Raw genomic sequence first — 23,914 nt, forward strand, 5'->3', positions numbered from 1 at the left:
TTGCCCTTAACTGTCCATTACTTCCAATCCTAAATATTTTAACCATAATATCTACTCTCTGGCCCTTTCACATGGACCACAAAAATAGCTAGAATTCTCCATGTATCTTCTGTCAATTAACTCATTTTTGCTATATAGGCCTAGATTACAAATGAAGAGCAAAAATATTAACGTTATTGAGCGAATACCAATTTAAATCAATAGTACTCACAATTTTGAGCTCAAATTACAAGTTAAAAGTAAAATGGTAGCACTTGACAAGGTATAATGGATGCCAAAATGATCACCTGGTGTTGCCATTTCCCTTGTTCAGAGGAACATTGTCTGGTATTTCTGGGCTGGACTGACCTTGTTAGGTGGGATCAGACTGATGTACTTCAGGAAAGCTCTCCTCTGTGAAAAGCACAATTGAGCTAAAAGAAGCAAATCCCAGGCCATAGAACAAGCACAGAGCTGTTGTTTGTTCCTGGCAGATTCCTTCCCTTTCTTTAAGTGCTTGAGGGAAAGCCTGGGGTACACTAACATCTGGAGGTTAAATAGCACTAAATGCCTCACCTCGTAGACTTGTATGGAGAGTGATAGAAAACTATCCAAAAGCTGTGCTAAACAGAAGAAATAGTTTGGCTCTTCCCACAGTATAACATTATATTGTAATTCCAATAAATAGATAGATCTATGTATCGATGTATCATTCTATCTATTATCATTAGTAAAACTGTTTTAACATCGATTAAAAGGGACTGGTATATGACAAGATGTTGGACTGGTAAGGGCTCATAGTGGTATACATATATTTGTATTTATAAATGTGTATGTATATATGTATGTTTATGTGTTCACATACACATATATATGAACACACACACAGGGGTCGATTAAACAAGCTGTCACTCGGCCCCAATGCAGCTGTTTGTGTGTGTGCCTTCAAGCTCGCCGGAAACAGCATTTAAGAAGCAGCGGTCTTAAGACCTCTGAGGCTGCGGACATCAATCCGCACGATCCTATACAATCAGGTTGATTGACACCCCTTGCTAGTGGGCGGCATTGCACAAGCAGTTCACCAGAACTGCTTGTGCAATGTTAAATGCCGACAGGGGACCATGTCGGACAGACACTTCATAAATCGTCCCCACAGTATATATTTACATACACATATATAAATACACATGTATGCCTACAAAGACACACAATACATACTAAATATATATATATATATATATATATATATATATATATACACACACAGTTCAACACCTTGTTATATATCATATCCCTTTAAATAATTGTTAAAATATTTATTTTAATAAATAAAACATACATTTTATATATATTTTCATTTTAATGTGTATAAATGAGTAAAATACTTTATTGTAATATATTTTTACATGTGTTTTTATATACTTTTTATTGCTATTACTGTATGTGTTGCATTTTAATGTGGTGGGAGCTCTATCCACTGAAAGAGGCATATTTATCAAAGTGCTAGCAGACATGATACGATTTAGCGTATCATGTCCACTGCACATCGATAACTGCCAACAACATACGCTGTCAGCATTTATCATTGCACAAGCAGTTCACCAGAACTTGAAAAAAAGAGGATAGGGTCCAATGGCACTACTTTCAATGTAATAAAATTATCCCCTTTATTCTTAATTAACTTATGTGCATACAGCACATTAGTATAGTAAAGGAAAACGGTGCTATGTAGTAGAGCAGAATTTAAGCAAAAAACTGACAGATAGGATATGTCACCCTATCTGAGATAGACTACATTTGTAGCACTCAGGGGATTGTTTAATTAAATAACTTGTGGTAACAGAGATAGACGTGCAAAGATGTGCAGAGAACAAAGACAAAACTGTCTGAGTAAACTAAATACCATTAAAAATTAACTTTTATTAAGGCTTGGTTAAAATTGGAAAACACACACTTAAAAACACTCTTAGGAGCCAAGATAATATTACTTGTTAATCGTATATTGGTTGGTGTGGTGGGTAAGAAATTATCTATGAATAGATAACTTGTAAGGTATGGGGGCTAGTAACAATTCTATATATTCAATATATACCGGAGGTGGCAACTCAAAATATGATTGATCAGTATGTTGTTGCTGGTAATTTATTGAATAGTTTTATACTTAGGTTCACTGCAGTTAAATTTTGTGAATTTGCTGTGGGATTAACTCAATACGTTACAGTACACTTGTACATATATAATTAAGAGGCTTAAGTAATTATACTCTTATATTCATTGTGCGTACAGTCAGGGACTTTATATATGATCCCTTTAGCTTTCACTTAATTTTCTATACGTATCTTGTATATGAGGCTATGTTCAAGCCTGCACTACAAAAATAAAGGCTCAATGCTTTATATTTAATAATGTCTTTTATATTAGATATACAAAGTCCGGCGGGTATATACTTTGTTATATAGAGTATCTGTGATATTGGAGATCACCCCTTATTGTGGTGTTATCACCGTTAGTAGTAAGGTATTTCGATATTAATGTTTATTGCAGGGTGATAGACACTGGGTAAATAGCGTTCCTGTTCTTATATAGAGCAGACAGATCTAGTAACTTAGTTCAAGATATGCCTTTAAGTAAATGGCAAATTATCAACTGCTCTGAGTGGTAACAAAAATGACCGCTATTTTATAAGCTGCACGGTACCTGCGTAATGTTATAACACTACAGACATATTTGGTAAAAAATATATATAAGATTTCAATTTAGCATAACAAAATGAGACATTATTAGTGCGGTATTGAGCCCTGTGTAGTCACAATTTACTACAAGTGGTGTGAGTACTGCTAACGGTTAAATTCTCCAGCAGCTTATGTGAACGTCAGCGTTCTGCCCCCATTAACCACTCACAACTGTTAAGGTATATAGCGGTTAAATTTATCTTAATCTATCGAGGTTCCTAAGGCTAGCTAAAAATACATGAGCTCCAAGGGCTCATCACCAGTACCCTAGCGTCCCTAACGTCCCTAACATGTTTCGCCTCGCGGCTTTTTCAAAGGGTCAAAAAAGCCGCGAGGCGAAACATGTTAGGGACGTTAGGGACGCTAGGGTACTGGTGATGAGCCCTTGGAGCTCATGTATTTTTAGCTAGCCTTAGGAACCTCGATAGATTAAGATAAATTTAACCGCTATATACCTTAACAGTTGTGAGTGGTTAATGGGGGCAGAACGCTGACGTTCACATAAGCTGCTGGAGAATTTAACCGTTAGCAGTACTCACACCACTTGTAGTAAATTGTGACTACACAGGGCTCAATACCGCACTAATAATGTCTCATTTTGTTATGCTAAATTGAAATCTTATATATATTTTTTACCAAATATGTCTGTAGTGTTATAACATTACGCAGGTACCGTGCAGCTTATAAAATAGCGGTCATTTTTGTTACCACTCAGAGCAGTTGATAATTTGCCATTTACTTAAAGGCATATCTTGAACTAAGTTACTAGATCTGTCTGCTCTATATAAGAACAGGAACGCTATTTACCCAGTGTCTATCACCCTGCAATAAACATTAATATCGAAATACCTTACTACTAACGGTGATAACACCACAATAAGGGGTGATCTCCAATATCACAGATACTCTATATAACAAAGTATATACCCGCCGGACTTTGTATATCTAATATAAAAGACATTATTAAATATAAAGCATTGAGCCTTTATTTTTGTAGTGCAGGCTTGAACATAGCCTCATATACAAGATACGTATAGAAAATTAAGTGAAAGCTAAAGGGATCATATATAAAGTCCCTGACTGTACGCACAATGAATATAAGAGTATAATTACTTAAGCCTCTTAATTATATATGTACAAGTGTACTGTAACGTATTGAGTTAATCCCACAGCAAATTCACAAAATTTAACTGCAGTGAACCTAAGTATAAAACTATTCAATAAATTACCAGCAACAACATACTGATCAATCATATTTTGAGTTGCCACCTCCGGTATATATTGAATATATAGAATTGTTACTAGCCCCCATACCTTACAAGTTATCTATTCATAGATAATTTCTTACCCACCACACCAACCAATATACGATTAACAAGTAATATTATCTTGGCTCCTAAGAGTGTTTTTAAGTGTGTGTTTTCCAATTTTAACCAAGCCTTAATAAAAGTTAATTTTTAATGGTATTTAGTTTACTCAGACAGTTTTGTCTTTGTTCTCTGCACATCTTTGCACGTCTATCTCTGTTACCACAAGTTATTTAATTAAACAATCCCCTGAGTGCTACAAATGTAGTTCACCAGAACTGCTTGTGCAATACCGCCTCCTGCAGATTCACGCCAGCAGGGGGTGTCAATCAACCCGATCTTATTCGATCTGGTTGATTTCTGTCCGCCGCCTCAGAGCAGGAGGACAAGTTATGGAGCACCGGTCTTTAGCCTGAAGGCCCGCGCGGAAACAGGGGCATCAAGCTCCATTCGGAGCTTGATAATTCGGCCCCAATGTGTTGACCACGCAAACATTCTCTGGTATAAATCTATTTTACCATTAACTTGTATTATCAGATTGTGCTCTGATAATACAGGTAATCTGGCCATATTTCTTACTTCTTTTTTTACACATGTATAACAGCCACTTTAATAACAAGTTATCAAACATAGAAAAAAGAAATCAGCCAGAAACATTAGTGCAAGTTGGTTTAGTGATTAATTAATAATAATTTTTTTTTAGAAACATTAGGTATAACTTATTTTTGTGACTAAGCATTATAACTCTGCATTTGTAGTGTAATCACAGATGATGCAGTAGAGGGTGATAGTTTTATATACAAATCTTTTAAATCAGTGAGTGTAGGTGGGCAATCTTAAAGTGTGACAGTCAAGCTGCACTGAGGCATAAAGCTTTCCAGTTATTTTAATGATTTTAACTTATTTTACCAATAGCACATTAAAGCACCTTACAAAAACCCCCTCAAACCGAATGTTTTCAGGAGTGACATAACTCAGAATGAAAAACATTTTAGTTCTTTAAGCAAACCTACAGCACTGATGTTTCATTCAGCAATTGTGCGATTATTTATGGTTTTGGCCACCTACATACATATTGCAGAGTTGTACAGTTTAAATATGTCAGGTATATTGTGAAAATACAAACTTACTTCTGAATAAAGTTGTTCACTGGCAGAGAGGCATTTCTACTATTGTAGTAAAGTTGTAGCACTTCAGAAGCAGACGAAAAAACATCTTCATAGCCTGTGACATTAAGGCTTCTTAAAAAGTAATCAGCTGCTTGTACTGCATCACTTGTGATCTTCTCAATTGAGAATGGATTATCAATTCCAGTAGATAGTGCCTCGCTGACCAAATTCTTTAGAGAGTTCAGTAAGTCATGCAAAGATTGATATATTATTGAACTACTCATGGTATTTTGTTCCTTAAAACTCTCAGATAAATATTTGATAAAACTCTCTATGGTAGGAAGATCTATAATATCTTTAAAAGATGATAAAATCTGTAATGGCCCCTCTGAATAATTTGAGAAGTTTAGCTGCTCTGCTGACTGCACATTCTGTATCAGAGCTGTAACGATCTTCATCTCTTCCATCCAACTGATTGTGGAATCATTGCCATAGATCAAATTGCATGCCCATGCACTGACGTTAGACAGAAGTTCATCTACTCTTATAAGTAGCATAAGATGTGTCTCGCTAAACATCATCTGGTAAGGGGAATAATAACTTTTCAGTGAACTTTTACAACTCTCAGCAGAACTTAAATTTAATTCTGGGATCCACAGCTTTATAAGGTTCAATGATTCTACATAAATGTTTCTACTGAACTGGTTTGACAGCATCATTTCTAGAACCTGTTCATCTCTGGTAATATTTAAAAGAGAGTTTAGATTTTCTATTGTATAAAGGAAATCTAGATTACTAGTCCCAAGTTTAGTGGACAAACTGTCAACCACTTTCCACAGTGCTGAAATGGCAAACCATGCGTCATTGCTTGTACCATTTTGACTGGCATCTACCAGTGCAGAGATTATGTCATTCATTGTGTTAACCACTAAGTCATTTGAAACATTCTGTTCATGAGATATGATGTATAGTTTCACAGTCTCTAATGCTTGAATCCAGTAGTCAAAATGTTTCATTGAATAAGGCCCTTGCGATACTGTTTGGTTAACAGTGAGAAAAAGCAGTTTCTTCAAAGAGGTTAACTGATTATCAAATACTTGATGCATAATTTCTACAATATGTCTGTCAATTGCCATGCAGGTTACATTGTATTCTGAGAGCTTATGAGAAGTGAGAGTTATTGTTTCATTTAGTTGTTGAATCAAATGGATGTCTAGATTAAATATATTATTTGCTTTGTCCACAAATTGGATGAATATTTCTAGAGATTCCATAAGGCACCCCAGCACTTCCTTTACAATGGGACTTCCTGTGATGCATGATGTAAAATTTCCCTTCATTGTGGAATTTAGGGCACTTTCCAGGATGGAATTCCATACCTCATCATTGTTGCCAGAAGAAATGGCCAGGGAGGATTGGCAATAAGAATCATTAAATATGACATCTATTATATTTAAAATGTTCAAGGCAGTGATGTTCTGATTTGTAGCTGAACTTGCATCATTTTCTAAAGGAGGCATTACGCTGAAATATAGAAGATTCATCAATTTTTCCTCCACAGATGGGAAACTCTGTAAGCTTATTTCATTCATGCCTTGGACCCACAGCTTATATATATTATAAAGTCCATCGCTATTTATATTTCCTGTTTGCTTAGAATTGACAATAATACCTATAACCTCTTTAAACATGTTGTAGATAATATGGGAAATGTTGTCATTGGCAACAAGCTGCCATGTTTCATTTCTAATATTTTGTAGCACTGGAACCATCGTCTCCATGAAAATTAAAGCAGAATTCAAATTGGACAGTGTTCCTTTATCAAACTCCTGTAAAAGCTGCAAGACAAAGTCAATATCAATTTGCACAATCCCATTTAAAGGAGAATTCCAATGGTTTTCATTGATAAGTTCTTTAAATATTATTTGAGCTGCATACACAGTGTGATTGATAAATTGGTCAATATTTTGAACACCACTTTGCAATGTAACATTTAATATGCTTTGGAGAACTGGTATCATGTTGGATTTGTCTATCATATTAAATATCTTTTCTGTTTCATTTATGAGGAAGAGGTTGTCTTTGAAGCTGAAAAGAATATTTTTTAAAATGAGTTCTGTCATAGTTAATAGCGGCTGAATTTCCATAGTTGTCTGGACAGATTCTGTTTTATTTTTCACAAAGATAACATACCACTGGATAATGTCCAATTGGCTTTTTATACTGTCCAGTTGTTGATTCATTTCAGATAGTGAAATAATAGGGATAGTGTCATTCCTTTTTGTGGACTGCAGCAAATCTATTATATTCCCAATTAAATTTTCTGTCTCCTGTGTTGCATTTATTTTTGATCTAATCTCTTCTAGAATCTGTACAATATTTATAAGAGTTGAATGCATGTCCTGGATTGTTAAAACATTCTGAAGCATCAATGTTGTTATATTGTATAGATACATTAATTCCTGTTGAAGGTCGGTTGTTCCATTGTTGTTTTCTAGCCATGATGTAAGAATAGATGAGGCAGCAAAGAGAGAGTCGTTCACAGACTGAGCTAGAGGTAACTTCTGGATGAGGTTAATGAAATTAATTGACAGTTCCAATGTACACTGCAGTGAGGGAGCCCCAATGTGATAATAGCATTCATTTCCCCTGATATTTTGCAGCTCAAGAAGCAATTTGGTAGCATCTTTAGATCCAAGGACTTGTAGGATACTGTTTGACTGCAAGTTTAGCTCTTCTAAAAGAGTTGTATTCTGCAACAGTTCATTCTTCAGTGTGATATTTCCTATCACGCTCAATACCACAAGGATTTCATGATAAACATCTAAAGGTGTGTGGCACAAGTTGGTAGAACTTGGTTGAGAACAGAAAAATGCCAAAATCATATTACTGATCACTGATATTTCAGCATTGGTTGGAATTGCAGACAGAAGAGAAGACTGAATACCAGGTAGTTGAAACAAACTATTGTTTACATAGGATAGATTTTGCATGAGGCCAAAAAATGTTTGCTGAAAATGAATTATGTTGTCCATGCAATTAGGCACCTCATTCTGACATTTGATAACTGATTGAACAAGAGTCAGTGTAATATTTGCAACTTTGTTGAATGTATCTTGTTCTTGGACAGGAATAAAATTAGTGAACATCTTGAAAAAATCTGTATTGCTAACAAGCGAGCTTACATTCTGTAGACTGGACTGAGTGAAGAGGGAAAGTACATTTATTAGAACATCAGACTGGAGGAAAGAGAGCTGATTACTGATGTTAAAATTATTATTTAGTAGCAAAAGAACAGATTGCATGGACGTATCACTGTTCAGAAAGTTTGATATCTGTTTCAAGTAGGCTTCAAAAAGAAGAAAGCTGTCAGATGTATTAGATATGTATATTTGATTGAAGACATTAAATGCATCAAACACAAAATTGCTTGCTGTCAATGTGCTAGGATGTAAACTCAAAATATTTTGAAATGCTTGTTTTAGGTGGATATATTCTGCTTGATTAAGGGCAGCTAGCAACTTTATTATTGTTGCAGTGTCATTTATGGTGCCAACTTCTGAATTCATGTTTAACCAATGGTTTGTAAGTGATTGGAGTTCTTTCAAGGCTTCACTGGATAAATTGTTAGAAGAAAGAAAGCTACCAAAGCTATTCCATTGTTCAGCATTGTGTATCAGAGTTTGCAGAAAGGTATTTACAACAGTGGTGGTGTTGGTCAGATCAATCATCTGAAGTTCTACAGACACATATGAATCAAGTTGCCCCAATAATGTTTGCAGAATTTCCAACAATGTACTGACATTCAGAGATTGGGGGTTCATTAATGACTCAGTAACCAGAAAGTCTGTTGTGTTGAGGATCTGAAATACGAGTTTTGTGAGGACACTTTGCAGTTGGGGATCCTCAGTAAACTGACTGATGATTTCCTGTTGAAAACTCTTAAGCACTAATTCATCAAGTGTGCTCTGTTTAAAAGACACCCAGACTCTGTGCAACATTCTGCAAAATTAAAAGAAAGTAATTGACATTAGTATCTCAAAGTAATAATGTTTTCCAAATCTTAGTAAGCAAAACATAGGAGAATTAATTCATGGCCATGAAAATAATCATTAAATTAATCTTTCACGATTCAGATAGAACATTCAGTTCTAAAAACTTTTCAATTTAGTTCAATTTTCAAATAATGCAGTATTTTTATATGGACACTTTCTGAGTTACCAGCTCCTAATAAGACTAGGCAAGAGTTCACTGTATATATTATTAGAGCATAATATTATTAGACCCTGCAATGTTATGTGTTTAACACCTACAAAGAAGTTCAACGCATAGTTAAATTACCACTCAGGAGCTGCATAAATCTGCTAATCTATAGCTGAAAGTGTTGGATTGTGCAGCCACCACTGCTGATTGGTGGACCAGCAGATCTCTGTAGCTCTTGAGCAGTACTTTAAATAAGTGTTTAAGCACTTTGTTAGGGTTAAACACATATGTTTACAAACGTGTTAAAATGACATGCTTTAAGGTTTTAGAACATGTACTTTTCCCAATATTATGGCCCTTTGATAACAGTAGAAATGTTTGACTATGTAATACTGTATGCTCCTTTTTATTTGTTGTACTTTGTGCTTAGGAGTTATTTAGGAGAAGGCACCAGCAAACAGCAGGTAAGTGGGTGGTATTCTTTTATTTTTATATTCAGCAGCTAATTGGTAAGTATCTATATATGTTCCCTATTTGTGTTTTTATAGATTGTTCTGATGAAGAGCAAAGTTACTACAAGGAATATCAGTAAAATTGTTCCTGAAAACTATCTATGTGTGTGTTTGTGTATCATCTAATTGCCACTTTTTAACCACAGAAGTAGCGTAGTTAAAACATCCCAAACTTGTTCATTTGGGGTGATTGACAGACCCTGTTCTCGAGTGAGTGGGAAGCTGGTTCAGGTGGAGTTGTTTTATGTCACAATGTACTATAGATCTCTCTGGTAGACAAGGAAATTCCGTGTAACCAATACGTAAGACATACAGCTATGTGATCTTTCAATAGCTGTCATGCAAAACAAGAAAAACTACAACATGCAATCAATAAAAACCTGTTCATTTTCATTCCTTAGATTTGTCTTTGTTATATTTTTACAACTTCCAGGAAAGTAAATCTCAAACAATAGCTCAGAGGGCGTTTGTGTTGCACACTTGCATGGTAGATAAAAGCTGCAGTTCAAGGTGAGGCCCCAGGGCACATTTAGGCCTATTTTTGTATTTCATTTACACTTCCTTAAATTGTATGTGTTACAAACTGCTATTTGTAACTGGCCCTTTAAATGGAAAATTAAATGGAAAATTGCCCTGCTTCCCTGGATTTTGGAGAAGCCTATTTGCCAGCCTCCTTCCTCATGACTATGGCCCCTGGAAGATTGTGCCCCTGAGAACATATTAACTTTTATTGGGTGTGTATGGCCCTTTAAGAACCGTCTGGGGACATATTGTGACTTTGGTGAACAATGCCCCTTTAAGACTATGTCCCCAGACCTGTAAAATAGCTTGTCCCTGGCTTTCTCCCACTTGGTTCAGTGAATGGGACTTGCTGGGCCAGGTGCCACACAGGCATTGTGTTCCACAGAGGGGGAGCACTGTTACAGAGGCATTGGTTTTCATTGTGTGCCATTAAGTGCTATGTGACAGACCCTTCGGTCAGAACTAAAGAGTTAAATTTTGTTCAGCTTCAAGAAACCTATTCTAAATACAAGTTTGCTGGGATCAGCTCTAATTAGGTTTAGTGATAAAACTTTCCCATTGTCTAATCAGACTAGTATTGATAAGGTGGACTGCATTGTTTTATTGTGTGTAATGTTATCTGCTGAAGTAAATGTTGTGGCCTGTCAAAGGGAGTGTCTCTCTATCTAATATCAAATGTGTGATGGGGGATTTTATGCCTCCCCCTGAGAGTGTCCTGTTTGCATGTAACCTCAATAAAAAGCAGGCTGTGTGCTCCAGCACATGAGACCTATTTCTGTCCCTCTAACTTGCAGCTTTGACTCATGTTTGTAGGGGACAGCTTCAGCTATAATCACTACAGGGATTGCTATGTTTTTCATACTCCCTTAGCTACAGGGATTGCTACAGAAGGAAGAGGTTCGCCTACTGGAGCCTGGTCGTAGGTCCAGGACGCAGAGCAGACGGCGAGATACCAGCCCAGCAGCGGTGGTTCATATAGTCTGCATTACTGATGGTGGCTACGCAGTAGTTATAGTGTCCACGGTGCTGCTGCTCCTTTGGTGAGCACTAGGAGCATCCTTTTCTACGGTCCAACTTCCAGCCAGCCTGGAGGCAACCGTAACATTTGGCGGCAGCGGTGGGATTGGCGTCCTAGCGCAAGGAGCAGCACCACAACAGCACTGGTATCGTAGGAGAGTAATTGAGGGCAACGCTAGCCACTGCGCAGCGTCCCTACCTACAGCAGCATGGAGCTGACAAGATACTGGTCAGAACCATGTGAAGAGCACCTCAACCGGATCCGTCGCTATGAGGGCGCGGATTTCGTTCCAGAGGTAAAGAGGCGGCTAGTCCGATATGGTCCAGACCCTGCGCAGGAGGTAGTCAGTCGCATCATCCGGGAATTGGATACGGAGAACAAAGCGGCACGAGCCTTTGAGCGCCAACTGTGGAGTTTGAGGGTATGGACACCTGGTCTCCAATGAGAAAGTGAGTCACAGGGAGCGGAGAGCAACGACCCCCCTCCCCAGCGGCAGCCGGAGTTACAGGGAGAGGAGAGCAGCGACCTCCATCCCCAGCAGCAGTATACCGTGCAGAGGGAAGAGACAACCAGTCTACTTCCCCAACCAGAGATACCAGAGGCAGCAGGCCTCATAGACTGGTCCTGGGAGGACCCCCAGCAGGCAGGTGGAGATGGGACCGCAGTCTCTCTACCGGCCCTACAGGGATGCTGGACAGGCGACCCAGATCCCCAGCGACAGACCCAGCTACAGGGAGGGGAGAGCATCGACCTCCCTCCCCAGCCGGAGTGTGCCTTCCAGGGAGAGGAGACAACCGGTCTCTCTCCCCAGCTGCAGCATGTTCCACAGGAAGCGGAGAGCATCGACCTCCCTTCCCAACGGCCACCGGAGTATCAGGAGGAGGAGGTAAGCCAATCTCCCCCTCCCCAGCTAAGTCCTAACTTGGGCCCAGGGTTAACAGTGGAGATGTTAACCCCCACTGACCCCCACGTTCCCTTTGCCACCAGGCAGGACTATGCCCCAATTCCCCCAGCAGAAGAGCTGGCATGAGGACAGAGCGCTGCTGGCCTCTGCCCTACAGACCCCCTTGTTACAGGTCTGGCCTGCAAACCCCTCACCCCAGCAGAAGCGCTGGCACCAGGGCAGAGTGCCGCTGGCCTCTGCCCCCCAAGTACCATCAGCTATTTGCCCAGCTGCGCCAGGAAGGCAGAGGATGCTACACTTTCATCCTATAACCTGGAACCTACAGGCCAGTACTACTTATTGTGGGGGGGCTACTTTGCTGCTAACGTTTATTTGTGGGTGGGTTACGAGACTAACTTAGGCACTGACCGACAGAAGGTCAGGTGCCTGGTTAGTCTCCCTCCAAAAGGGGAGATATGTTACAAACTGCTATTTGTAACTGGCCCTTTAAATGGAAAATTAAATGGAAAATTGCCCTGCTTCCCTGGATTTTGGAGAAGCCTATTTGCCAGCCTCCTTCCTCATGACTATGGCCCCTGGAAGATTGTGCCCCTGAGAACATATTAACTTTTATTGGGTGTGTATGGCCCTTTAAGAACCGTCTGGGGACATATTGTGACTTTGGTGAACAATGCCCCTTTAAGACTATGTCCCCAGACCTGTAAAATAGCTTGTCCCTGGCTTTCTCCCACTTGGTTCAGTGAATGGGACTTGCTGAGCCAGGTGCCACACAGGCATTGTGTTCCACAGAGGGGGAGCACTGTTACAGAGGCATTGGTTTTCATTGTGTGCCATTAAGTGCTATGTGACAGACCCTTCGGTCAGAACTAAAGAGTTAAATTTTGTTTAGCTTCAAGAAACCTATTCTAAATACAAGTTTGCTGGGATCAGCTCTAATTAGGTTTAGTGATAAAACTTTCCCATTGTCTAATCAGACTAGTATTGATAAGGTGGACTGCATTGTTTTATTGTGTGTAATGTTATCTGCTGAAGTAAATGTTGTGGCCTGTCAAAGGGAGTGTCTCTCTATCTAATATCAAATGTGTGATGGGGGATTTTATGCCTCCCCCTGAGAGTGTCCTGTTTGCATGTAACCTCAATAAAAAGCAGGCTGTGTGCTCCAGCACATGAGACCTATTTCTGTCCCTCTAACTTGCAGCTTTGACTCATGTTTGTAGGGGACAGCTTCAGCTATAATCACTACAGGGATTGCTATGTTTTTCATACTCCCTTAGCTACAGGGATTGCTACAGAAGGAAGAGGTTCGCCTACTGGAGCCTGGTCGTAGGTCCAGGGCGCAGAGCAGACGGCGAGATACCAGCCCAGCAGCGGTGGTTCATATAGTCTGCATTACTGATGGTGGCTACGCAGTAGTTATAGTGTCCACGGTGCTGCTGCTCCTTTGGTGAGCGCTAGGAGCATCCTTTTCTACGGTCCAACTTCCAGCCAGCCTGGAGGCAACCGTAACAGTATGTTTGTCCTCCCATATGACTAATCAATCAGACAGCAGAATTTGGGAAAGAGCATTTTGTAGCCGGCACAGTCCTTCCTGGAACTACCTAACATATATTACATTTATCTGTAGAGCTTTGTAGCTTGCTTGTGGAAGTGTATCCATATCTGCAAAGAGTTTTAACTTATAGGGAAGTAAATTAAAAATGAAAGTTTCATGATTTAGACAGAGCATGCAGTTTTATACAACTTTCTAATTTACTTATATTGCTGCTGATTGGTGGCTACATATAAATGCTTCTTGTCATTGGGGCCTATCTATCAAGCTCCGAAAGGACTTCAGACTCGCCAGAAACAGCAGTTATGAAGCAGCGGTCACAAAGACCATTGCTCCATAACCTGTTCGCTCGCTCTGAGCATGCAGACAGACTTCGCCGCAATTCAACCCGATCGAGTACGATCGGGTTGATTGACACCCCCCTGCTGGCGGCCGATTGGTCGCAATTCTGCAGGGGGCGGCGTTGCACCAGCAGCTCTTGTGAGCTGCTGGTGCAATGCTGAATACGGAGAGCGTATTGCTCTTCGTATTCAGCAAGGTCTAGCGGACCTGATCCGCACTGTTGGATCAGGTCCGCCAGACTTTAATAAATAAAGGCCACAGTCTCACCTGAGGTCTCCAGCTTGCTATCAGTAGTGCATTTCTACTCCTTCAACAAAGGATACCAAGAGAATGAAGCAAATTTGATAATAAAAATTAATTGGAAAGTAATTTAAAATGGTATGCTATATATGAATCATGAAAGAAAAATAGTGGGTTCAATGTCTCTTTAAAGGAATATTATAGCCCAATAAAATGCTCTGTACATTATTATTGTAAAAATATTTGCATTTAAAGGGAAATTATTGTGCAAAAATCACCTGCTCTAATTCATTAGCTGGTGTAATTTTACGACTGCTAACTCTGTAAGTCTATGGGCTGATTTCGCAAAGGCTTTTTGCGAGCGTTGACTCCAACTTTCTATTGCGATCATATTACAAGTTGAGCAAAATCAAGATTTCGCTAGCACAAACTTGATTTAAGTGAGAATCCTTACCGCAATCTCAAAGCTGTGGTTAATTGTTTTGCGAAATTAAAAAGTTGCACAAACACTTACACTCATATTAACACTGTCTGGTAAAAAAACTATTTAAAAAATATATTGCACACAAAAGTTATAAGGGCTCAAAGATATGAGATCTCGAATGTTAGGGGAAAAAAAGCTATGTTTGTGTATATATATATGTATTTATAACATAGTAACATAGTAACATAGTAGATGAGGTTGAAAAAAGACCAAAGTCCATCAAGTTCAACCTATAAATCTAATATACTTCCAAAAAAAAGCTCCAGTTGAGCTTAAATTAATCCCACTAAAAGATGATCCATTTAATACAAGCAATCATATCCATTAATTTTGTTTCTAGCCAGAAATGTATCCAACCAATTTTTAAATGTATCTACGGTATTGGCATTCACTACCTCCTTTGGTAATGAGTTCCACAATTTTATTGCTCTTGCAGTGAAAAAACATTTCCGTTGCAGGAGATTAAATATCATTTCCTCCAACCTTAAATTGTGACCTCTTGTCACAAACAATTTTCTTAAAATAAACAGAGCTTCTGCCATCTCTGTATATGGGCCTTGAATATATGTATATGTCTATACAGGTAGCCCTCAGTTTACGCCGGGGTTAGGTTCCAAAAGGAATGGTTGCAAATCGAAACCGTTGTAAATTGAAACCCAGTTTATAATGTAAGTCAATTGCAAGTGAGAGAGAGAGGTTCTAGGCCCCTCTCAAAATTGTCATAAGTAACACCTAATACATTATTTTTAAAGCTTTGAAATGAAGACTTTGAATGCTAAACAGCATTATAAACCTAATAAAATAATCACACAACACAGAATATATAATTAAACTAAGTTAAATGAACAAAAACATTTGCTAAACAACATTATAAACCTAATAAAATAATCACACAAAACAGACTTCACTTGCATTTTTCTGCAAACAGTTCTTTCTATGCATTCCAATCTGGACTGATTTATAGACAGGAAGATCTTGTTCCTTTGAAATCTGCTTGATAGCTCAGGTCTGGTTAAACTGATTAATTTCAGCTTGCTTGGCTTTGCTGCAACACAAGCGGACAGCTCCACCTACTGGCTATTTTAATAAATGCACTGCTTCTCAATGCTTTTCAATAGCAGTCACATGACTGGAAAAAAAGGTTGTTATTCTGTAAATTGAACCGTTGTAAAATGAGGGCCACCTGTATATGTATTTACAGACACATATACAAAAAACACATAGATATATACGCATGGATACACATATAGGGGCCTATTTATTAATGAGCGAGTGCACATGATACAATGTAGCGTTTCATGTCCGCTGCACATCGATAAATGCCGACAGCATATGCTGTCGTCATGTATCATTACACAAGCAGTTCTTGTGAACTACTTGTGCAATGCCGCCCCCTGCAGATTCACGGCAAATTGGGTGTCAATCAGCCCGATCGTATACGATTGGGCGGATTGATGTCCGCGGCCTCAGAGCAGGCGGACAAGTTATGGAGCAGTGGTCTTTAGCCTGAAGGCCCACGCGGAAACAGGGGCATTCATTCAGAGCTTGATAATTTGGCCCATAGACATATATATATAAGTGAATTAGAGCTTTTTGCCATTAAGTAGATGAAAACATGTAAATGGATAGTTATGCAATATTCACATTTAATAAAGGTTTTAACTATGTATTTACTGTAAATATTTCACATTACAATGTTCTGTACATTACAGAATATGTTCTTTGTATTTACAAAAATATATTCCTATATATATCTGTATATATCTATACCTATATATAATCATCTATATATTACACATACAGTATATACATACATACACATATACACATACATACATATACATACATATATACAAATTCAACACCTTGTTATATCATATCCCTTTAAATAATAGTTAAAATATTTAGGGCTAGATTACAAGTGGATCGCTAAATATCGCTTGTGTGCAAGCAATATTAGCACTCCATTTAGTAATACCAGTACACGCTAATGTGTGCTGGTATTACAAGTAAATCGCAATGTGAACACAAGCTCACGAGAGCGCACTTCCATAGGCTCCTATGGGAGCCTCATTCTGATGCTGTCAGAGACGTGCAGCAAAGGGGGTAAGTAGCACATCGATGGGCAGCATTTTTAAATGTATATGAATATATACAAATTTATCTATACTATAATTGCGTTTGTAATTTCTGTCGCCGTCGGCAGTTGCGCACACATCCTCAATGGAATGTTGGCAGCGCAAGGACCGAAGGTGAATTCTTTCACCACCCTGCCATTTTCGGAATCCACCGGTGGATGCAGCAAAGGCAAATGGAGCATTACAAAACAAATCGCCCACATTAAAGTATTTAAAAAAAAACAAAAAAAAAAAAACGCCCGCATCAAGCATTAAAAAAAAAACGCCCGCATCAAGTATAAAAAAATAATAATAACCGCCTGCATCAAGTATTAAAAAAACAAAACACCGCCTGCACGAAATATAACAAAAAATCCTACACGAAGTATTAACTCCTAAACCGCAAAATGCCTATATCGCAATAAACCTATTTACCCTATTAACCCCCAAACTGCAAAACCCCTACATCGCAATAAACCTATTTAACTTATTAACCCTTTAAACCGCAAAAACCCACAACGCAAATAACTATTTAAATAACTAAGTACAGTACACTAACCTAACACCCCCTAACCTAACAACCCCTAACCTAACACCCCATTAAATAAACCCAAATTACCTAAACTAATACATTCTAAAGTTACAAAAAATAAAAAAAGCTAACATTACAGAAAATAAAAAAATCAAATTACCAAATTTAACAAAATTAAACCTAATCCCTATGAAAATAAAAAAGACCCCCCAAAATAAAAACACTCCCTACTCTAATAATAAACTACCAGTAGCCCTTAAAAGGGCTTTTTGCAGGGCATTGCCCCATGGTAATCAGCTCTATTACAAAAAATATACAAAGTTCCACCTAACATTAAACCCCCCCACCCCCCAAAATAAAAGAACCTAACACTAAAAAACCTAAACTACCCATTGCCCTGAAAAGGGCATTTGCTTGGGCATTGCCCTTAAAAGGGCATTTAGCTCTTTTTCTGCCCATCCCTAATCTAAATAAAACAAATCCCCCCAAAAAACCCTTAAAAAATTCTAAGTCTAACCCCCAGATTGGTACTCACGGTTCCTGAAGTCCGGCGGAGAAGGCCCTGTTCCAGGCGGTGAAGTCTTCTTCCAAGCGCAACCTCTTCTTCTTCTAGGAACATCCTGTGCGGAGCGGAGCTGAAGACTGAAAACTGCGGAGCTGAAGACCGGCGACCTTGGAACTGGCTATTTAAATTAACCAATAGCATAAGAGCAAGTGAAATTCTAACTTGCTCTCATCCTATTGGCTAATTTAAACAGCCAATAGGATTTGAGTAGCTTTCATCCTATTGGCTGATTTGAATTGGAAGAATCAAATCAGCCAATAGGAATTCAAGGGACGCCATCTTTAATTGCGTACCTTGAATTCACTATTCGTGTACGGCGGAGATCGTACAAAGAGGATCCTCCACGCTCCATGGCTCCGCGGTCACCGGTCTTCAGTTCCAGAGTCGCCAGTTTTCAGCTCCGCGGTCTTCAGCTCCACTCCGCGCAGGATGTTCCTGGAATAAGAAGAGGTTGTGCTTGGAAGAAGACTTCACCGCCTGGAACAGGACCTTTTCCGCCGGACTTCAGGAACTGTGAGTACCAACCTGGGGGTTAGACTTAGGATTTTTTAAGGTTTTTTTTGGGGGGGATTTGTTTTATTTAGATTAGGGATGGGCAGAAAAAGAGCTAAATGCCCTTTTAAGGGCAATGCCCAAACAAATGCCCTTTTCAGGGCAATGGGTAGTTTAAGATTTTTAGTGTTAGGTTCTTTTATTTTGGGGGGTGGGGGATTTAATGTTAGGTAGGACTTTGTATATTTTTTGTAAAAGAGTTGATTATCTTGGGTCAATGCCCTGCAAAAAGCCCTTTTAAGGGCTACTGGTAGTTTATTATTAGAGTAGGGGTGTTTTTATTTTGGGGGGTCTTTTTTATTTTCATAGGGATTAGGTTTAATTTTTTAAATTTGGTAATTTGATTTTTTTATTTTCTGTAATGTTAGCTTTTTTTATTTTTTGTAAACTTATTTTTTTATTTTTTGTAACTTTAGAATGTATTAGTTTAGGTAATTTGGGTTTATGTAATGGGGTGTTAGGTTAGGGGTTGTTAGGTTAGGGGGTATTAGGTTAGTGTACTGTACTTAGTTATTTAAATTGTTATTTGCATTGTGGTTTTTGGCGGTTTAAAGGGTTAATTAATTAAATAGGTTTATTGCGATGTAGGGGTTTTGCGGTTTAGGGGTTAATAGGGTAAATAGGTTTATTGCAATGTAGGGGTTTTGCGGTTTAGGGGTTATGTATATAAAGAAATATACTTAAAGTAGATATAATTTAAAGAGAAGAAACTTTGTATTTATTTAGGACAGTAGTTTGTCTAATTAGAGAGTGGCTATATCTGTAGTTTATTATATAGAAAATATTTTTAAAAATGTTTTAAGATAGTAGTCCATTAAAATTATAGTATTGCTACACCTTTAGCTTTAATTTTTATATAAAAGAAGAGTTACAAAATACATTCTGCTAGATTACGAGTCTTGCGTTAGCCTTAAAAAGCAGCGTTGAGAGGTCCCAACGCTGCTGTTTAATGCCCGCTGGTATTACGAGTCTTGCAGGTACAGGTGTACCGCTCACTTTTTCGGCCAGACTCGAAAATACCACAAATCCACTTACGTCAATTGGGTATCCTATTTTTTCAATGGAACTTGCATAACGCCGGTATTACAAGTCTTCCAAAAAGTGAGCGGTATACCCTCTCCTGTCAAGCCTGGTACCGCATTTTAAAGTCAGTAGTTAAGAGTTTTATGGGCTAACGCCGTAGCATAAAACTCTTAACTAAAGTGCTAAAAAGTTCACTAACACCCATAAACTACCTATTAACCCCTAAAACAAGCCCCCCCCCACATCGCAAATACAAAAAAATTTTTTTAACCCCTAATCTGCCAAACCGGACATCGCCGCCACTATAATAAATATATTAACCCCTAAACCGCCATACTCCCGCATTGCAAACACTAGTTAAATTTTATTAACCCCTAATCTGCCGTCCCTAACATCGCCGACACCTACCTACATTTATTAACCCCTAATCTGCCGCCCCCAACGTCGCCGCCACTATATTAAAGTTATTAACCCTAAAATCTAAATCTAACCCTAACCCTAACACCCCCCTAACTTAAATATAATTTAAATAAATCTAAATAAAATAACTATCATTAACTAAATTATTCCTATTTAAAACTAAATACTTACCTATAAAATAAACCCTAAGCTAGCTACAATATAACTAATAGTTACATTGTAGCTAGCTTAGGATTTATTTCTATTTTACAGGCAACTTTGTATTTATTTTAACTAGGTAGAATAGTTATTAAATAGTTATTAACTATTTAATAGCTACCTAGTTAAAATAAAGACAAATTTACCTGTAAAATAAAACCTAACCTAAGTTACAATTACACCTAACACTAAACTATAATTAAATTAATTCTCTAAATTAACTACAATTAAATACAATTATCTAAAGTACGAACCCCCCCCCACTAAATTACAGAAAATAATAAAATAATTACAAGTTTTTTAATCTAATTACACCTAATCCCCCTTATACCCCACAATAATAAAAAGCCCTACCCTATACTAAATTACAAAGAGCCCTTAAAAGGGCCTTTAGCAGGGCATTGCCCCAAAGTAATCAGCTCTTTTACCTGTAAAAAAAAGTACAATACTTCCCCCAACATTAAAACCCACCACCCACACACCCAACCCTACTCTAAAACCCACCCAATCCCCCCTTAATAAAACCTAACACTAACCCCTTGAAGCTCACCCTACCTTGAGAAGTCTTCACCCAACCGGGCCAAAGTCCTCAACGAAGCCGGGCGAAGTGGTTCTTCAGACGGGCAAAAGTCTTCATCCAGACGGCATCTTCTATCTTCATCCATCCGGCGCGGAGCAGGTCCATCTTCAAGACATCCAACGTGGAGCATCCTCTTCGTTCTTTATCCGATGACTGAATGAAGGTTCCTTTAAATGACGTCATTCAAGATGGCGTCCCTTCAATTCCGAATGCAACCTCAATCCTATTGGCTGTTCCAATCAGGATTTTTCTACCTTAATTCCAATTGGCTGATAGAATTATATCAGCCAATCGGAATTGAAGGGACGCCATCTTGGATGACGTCATTTAAAGGAACCTTCATTCAGTCGTCGGATGAAGAACGAAGAGGATGCTCGGCGTTGGATGTCTTGAAGATGGACCTGCTCCGCGCCGGACGGATGAAGATAGAAGATGCCGCCTGGATGAAGACTTCTGCCCGTCTGGAGGACCTTTTCTGCCCGGCTTGGATGAAGACTTCTGGCCGTCTGGAGGACCACTTCGCCCGGCTTCGTTGAGGACTTTGGTCCGGTTGGGTGAAGACTTCTCAAGGTAGGGTGATCTTCAAGGGGTTAGTGTTAGGTTTTATTAAGGGGGGATTGGGTGGGTTTTAGAGTAGGGTTGGGTGTGTGGGTGGGTTTTAATGTTGGAGGGGTATTGTACTTTTTTTTTTACAATTAAAAGAGCTGATTACTTTGGGGCAATGCCCCACAAAAGGCCCTTTTAAGGGCTATTTGTAATTTAGTATAGGGTAGGGCTTTTTATTATTTTGGGGGCTTTTTTATTTTATTAGGGGGATTAGATTAGGTGTAATTAGTTTAAAAAACTTGTAATTATTTTATTGTTTTCTGTAATTTAGTGTGTTTTTTTCCGTACTTTAGATAATTGTATTTAATTGTAGTTAATTTAGGGAATTAATTTAATTATAGTGTAGTGTTAGGTGTAATTGTAACTTAGGTTAGGTTTTATTTTACAGGTAAATTTGTCTTTATTTTAACTAGGTAGCTATTAAATAGTTAATAACTATTTAATAACTATTCTACCTAGTTAAAATAAATACAAAGTTGCCTGTAAAATAAAATAAATCCTAAACTAGCTACAAAGTAACTATTAGTTATATTGTAGCTAGCTTAGGGTTTATTTTATAGGTAAGTATTTAGTTTTAAATAGGAATAATTTAGTTGATTGTAGTAATTTTATTTAGATTTATTTAAATTATATTTAAGTTAGGGGGTGTTAGGGTTAGGGTTAGACTTAGATTTAGGGGTTAATAACTTTCATATAGTGGCGGCGACGTTGGGGGCAGCAGATTATGGGTTAATAAGTGTAGGTAGGTTGCGGCGACATTGGGGGTGGCAGATTAGGGGCTAATAAATATAATGTAGGTGTCGGCGATGTTGGGGGCAGCAGATTAGGGGTTAATCAATATAATGTAGGTGTCAGCGATGTCGATGTCGTCAGATTAGGGGTTAATAAGTGTAAGATTAGGGGTGTTTAGACTCGGGGTTCATGTTAGGGTGTTAGGTGTAGACATAAATGTATTTCCCCATAGGAATCAATGGGGCTGCGTTAGGAGCTTTACGCTGCTATTTTGCAGGTGTTAGTTTTTTTTTTCAGCCGGCTCTGCCCCATTGATTCCTATGGGGAAATCGTGCACGAGCACGTTTAGCCAGCTCACTGCTACCATAAGCAGCGCTGGTATTGAGGTGAGATGTGGAGCAAAATTTTGCTCTCCGCTCACTTTTCTGTGGCTAACGCCGGGTTTGTAAAAACCCATAATACCAGCGTTGTCTGTAGGTGAGCGGTGAGGGAAAACTGCTCATTAGCACCGCACACCATTACCGACAAAACTCATAATCTAGGCGATTGTTTCTACATCTGTAGTTTAAAAAATAATTAGATTGCCCTCTGGGTAGACTTATTGACCAGTGTGTTAATATGTGTAAATACACATATTAACAAATAAATATATATGTATATATTATATGCTGCATTTAAATGTGGTAGGAGCGCTATCCACTGAATGTGTTGACCACGCAAACATTCTCTGGTATAAATCTATTTTACCATTGACTTGTATTATCAGATTGTGCTTTAGCACAGGGTTACAATATTGATAGCACTCCACAGGTAATCTGGCCATAGTTCTTACTTCATTTTTACACATGTATAACAGCCACATTAATAGCTAGTTATTAAACATAGAAAAAAGAAATCAGCCAAGAACATTAGTGCAAGATGATTTAGTGATTCATTAATAATTAAAACATTTTTAGAAACGTTAGGTATAACTTATTTTTGTGACTCTGCATTTGTAGTGTAATCACAGATGATGCAGTAGAGGGTGATAGTTTTATATACAAATCTTTTAAATCAGTGAGTGTAGGTGGGCAATCTTAAAGTGTGACAGTCAAGCTGCATTGAGGCATAAAGCTTTCAAGTTATTTTAATGATTTTAAACTTATTTTACCAATAGCACATTAAAGCACCTTACAAAAAACTCAAACTGAATGTTTTCAGGAGTGACATAACTCTTAGGAGGATAGTTATCAAGCTGTCAACCGCTGTAAGTGGATTGTCGGGGGTTAGTGTTAGGCTTTTTTAAAAAATTTTTGGGTGGGTTTTATTTTTAGATTAGGGTCTGGGCAGTAAAAGAGCTAAATGCCCTTTTAAGGGCAATGCTCATACAAATGCCCTTTTCAGGGCAATGGGGAGCTTAGGTTATTTTAGATAGTTTTTTTATTTGGGGGGGTTGGTGGTGTGGGTGGTGGGTTTTACTGTTGGGGAGTGTTTGTATTTTTTGTTTACAGGAAAAAGAGCTGATACCTTTGGGGCAATGCCCCACAAAAGGCACTTTTAAGGGCCATTGGCAGTTTATTGTAGGCTAGGGATTTTTTAATTTTGGAGGGGCTTTTTTATTTTGATAGGGCTATTAGATTAGGTGTAAAAATGTTTATTTTTGACAATTTTCCCCCCCGTAATTTAGTGTTTGTTTTTTTGTAACTTAG

At 38.3% G+C, this 23,914-nt stretch overlaps 1 protein-coding gene across 1 annotated transcript in view; it reads right to left on the bottom strand.

The window, feature by feature from the left end:
- ABCA12 (ATP binding cassette subfamily A member 12) overlaps nucleotides 1-23,914 on the bottom strand; it is a 317,047-nt gene that overhangs the window by 171,943 nt on the left and 121,190 nt on the right. The window contains exon 13 of the mRNA XM_053698806.1: nucleotides 5,149-9,129. Within this exon, the coding sequence (XP_053554781.1) occupies nucleotides 5,149-9,129 (3,981 nt within the window). The remainder of the gene's footprint in view (nucleotides 1-5,148; nucleotides 9,130-23,914) is intronic.

The sequence above is a fragment of the Bombina bombina genome, chromosome 1 (genome assembly GCF_027579735.1).
Source record: "Bombina bombina isolate aBomBom1 chromosome 1, aBomBom1.pri, whole genome shotgun sequence".
Lineage (NCBI taxonomy): Eukaryota > Metazoa > Chordata > Amphibia > Anura > Bombinatoridae > Bombina > Bombina bombina.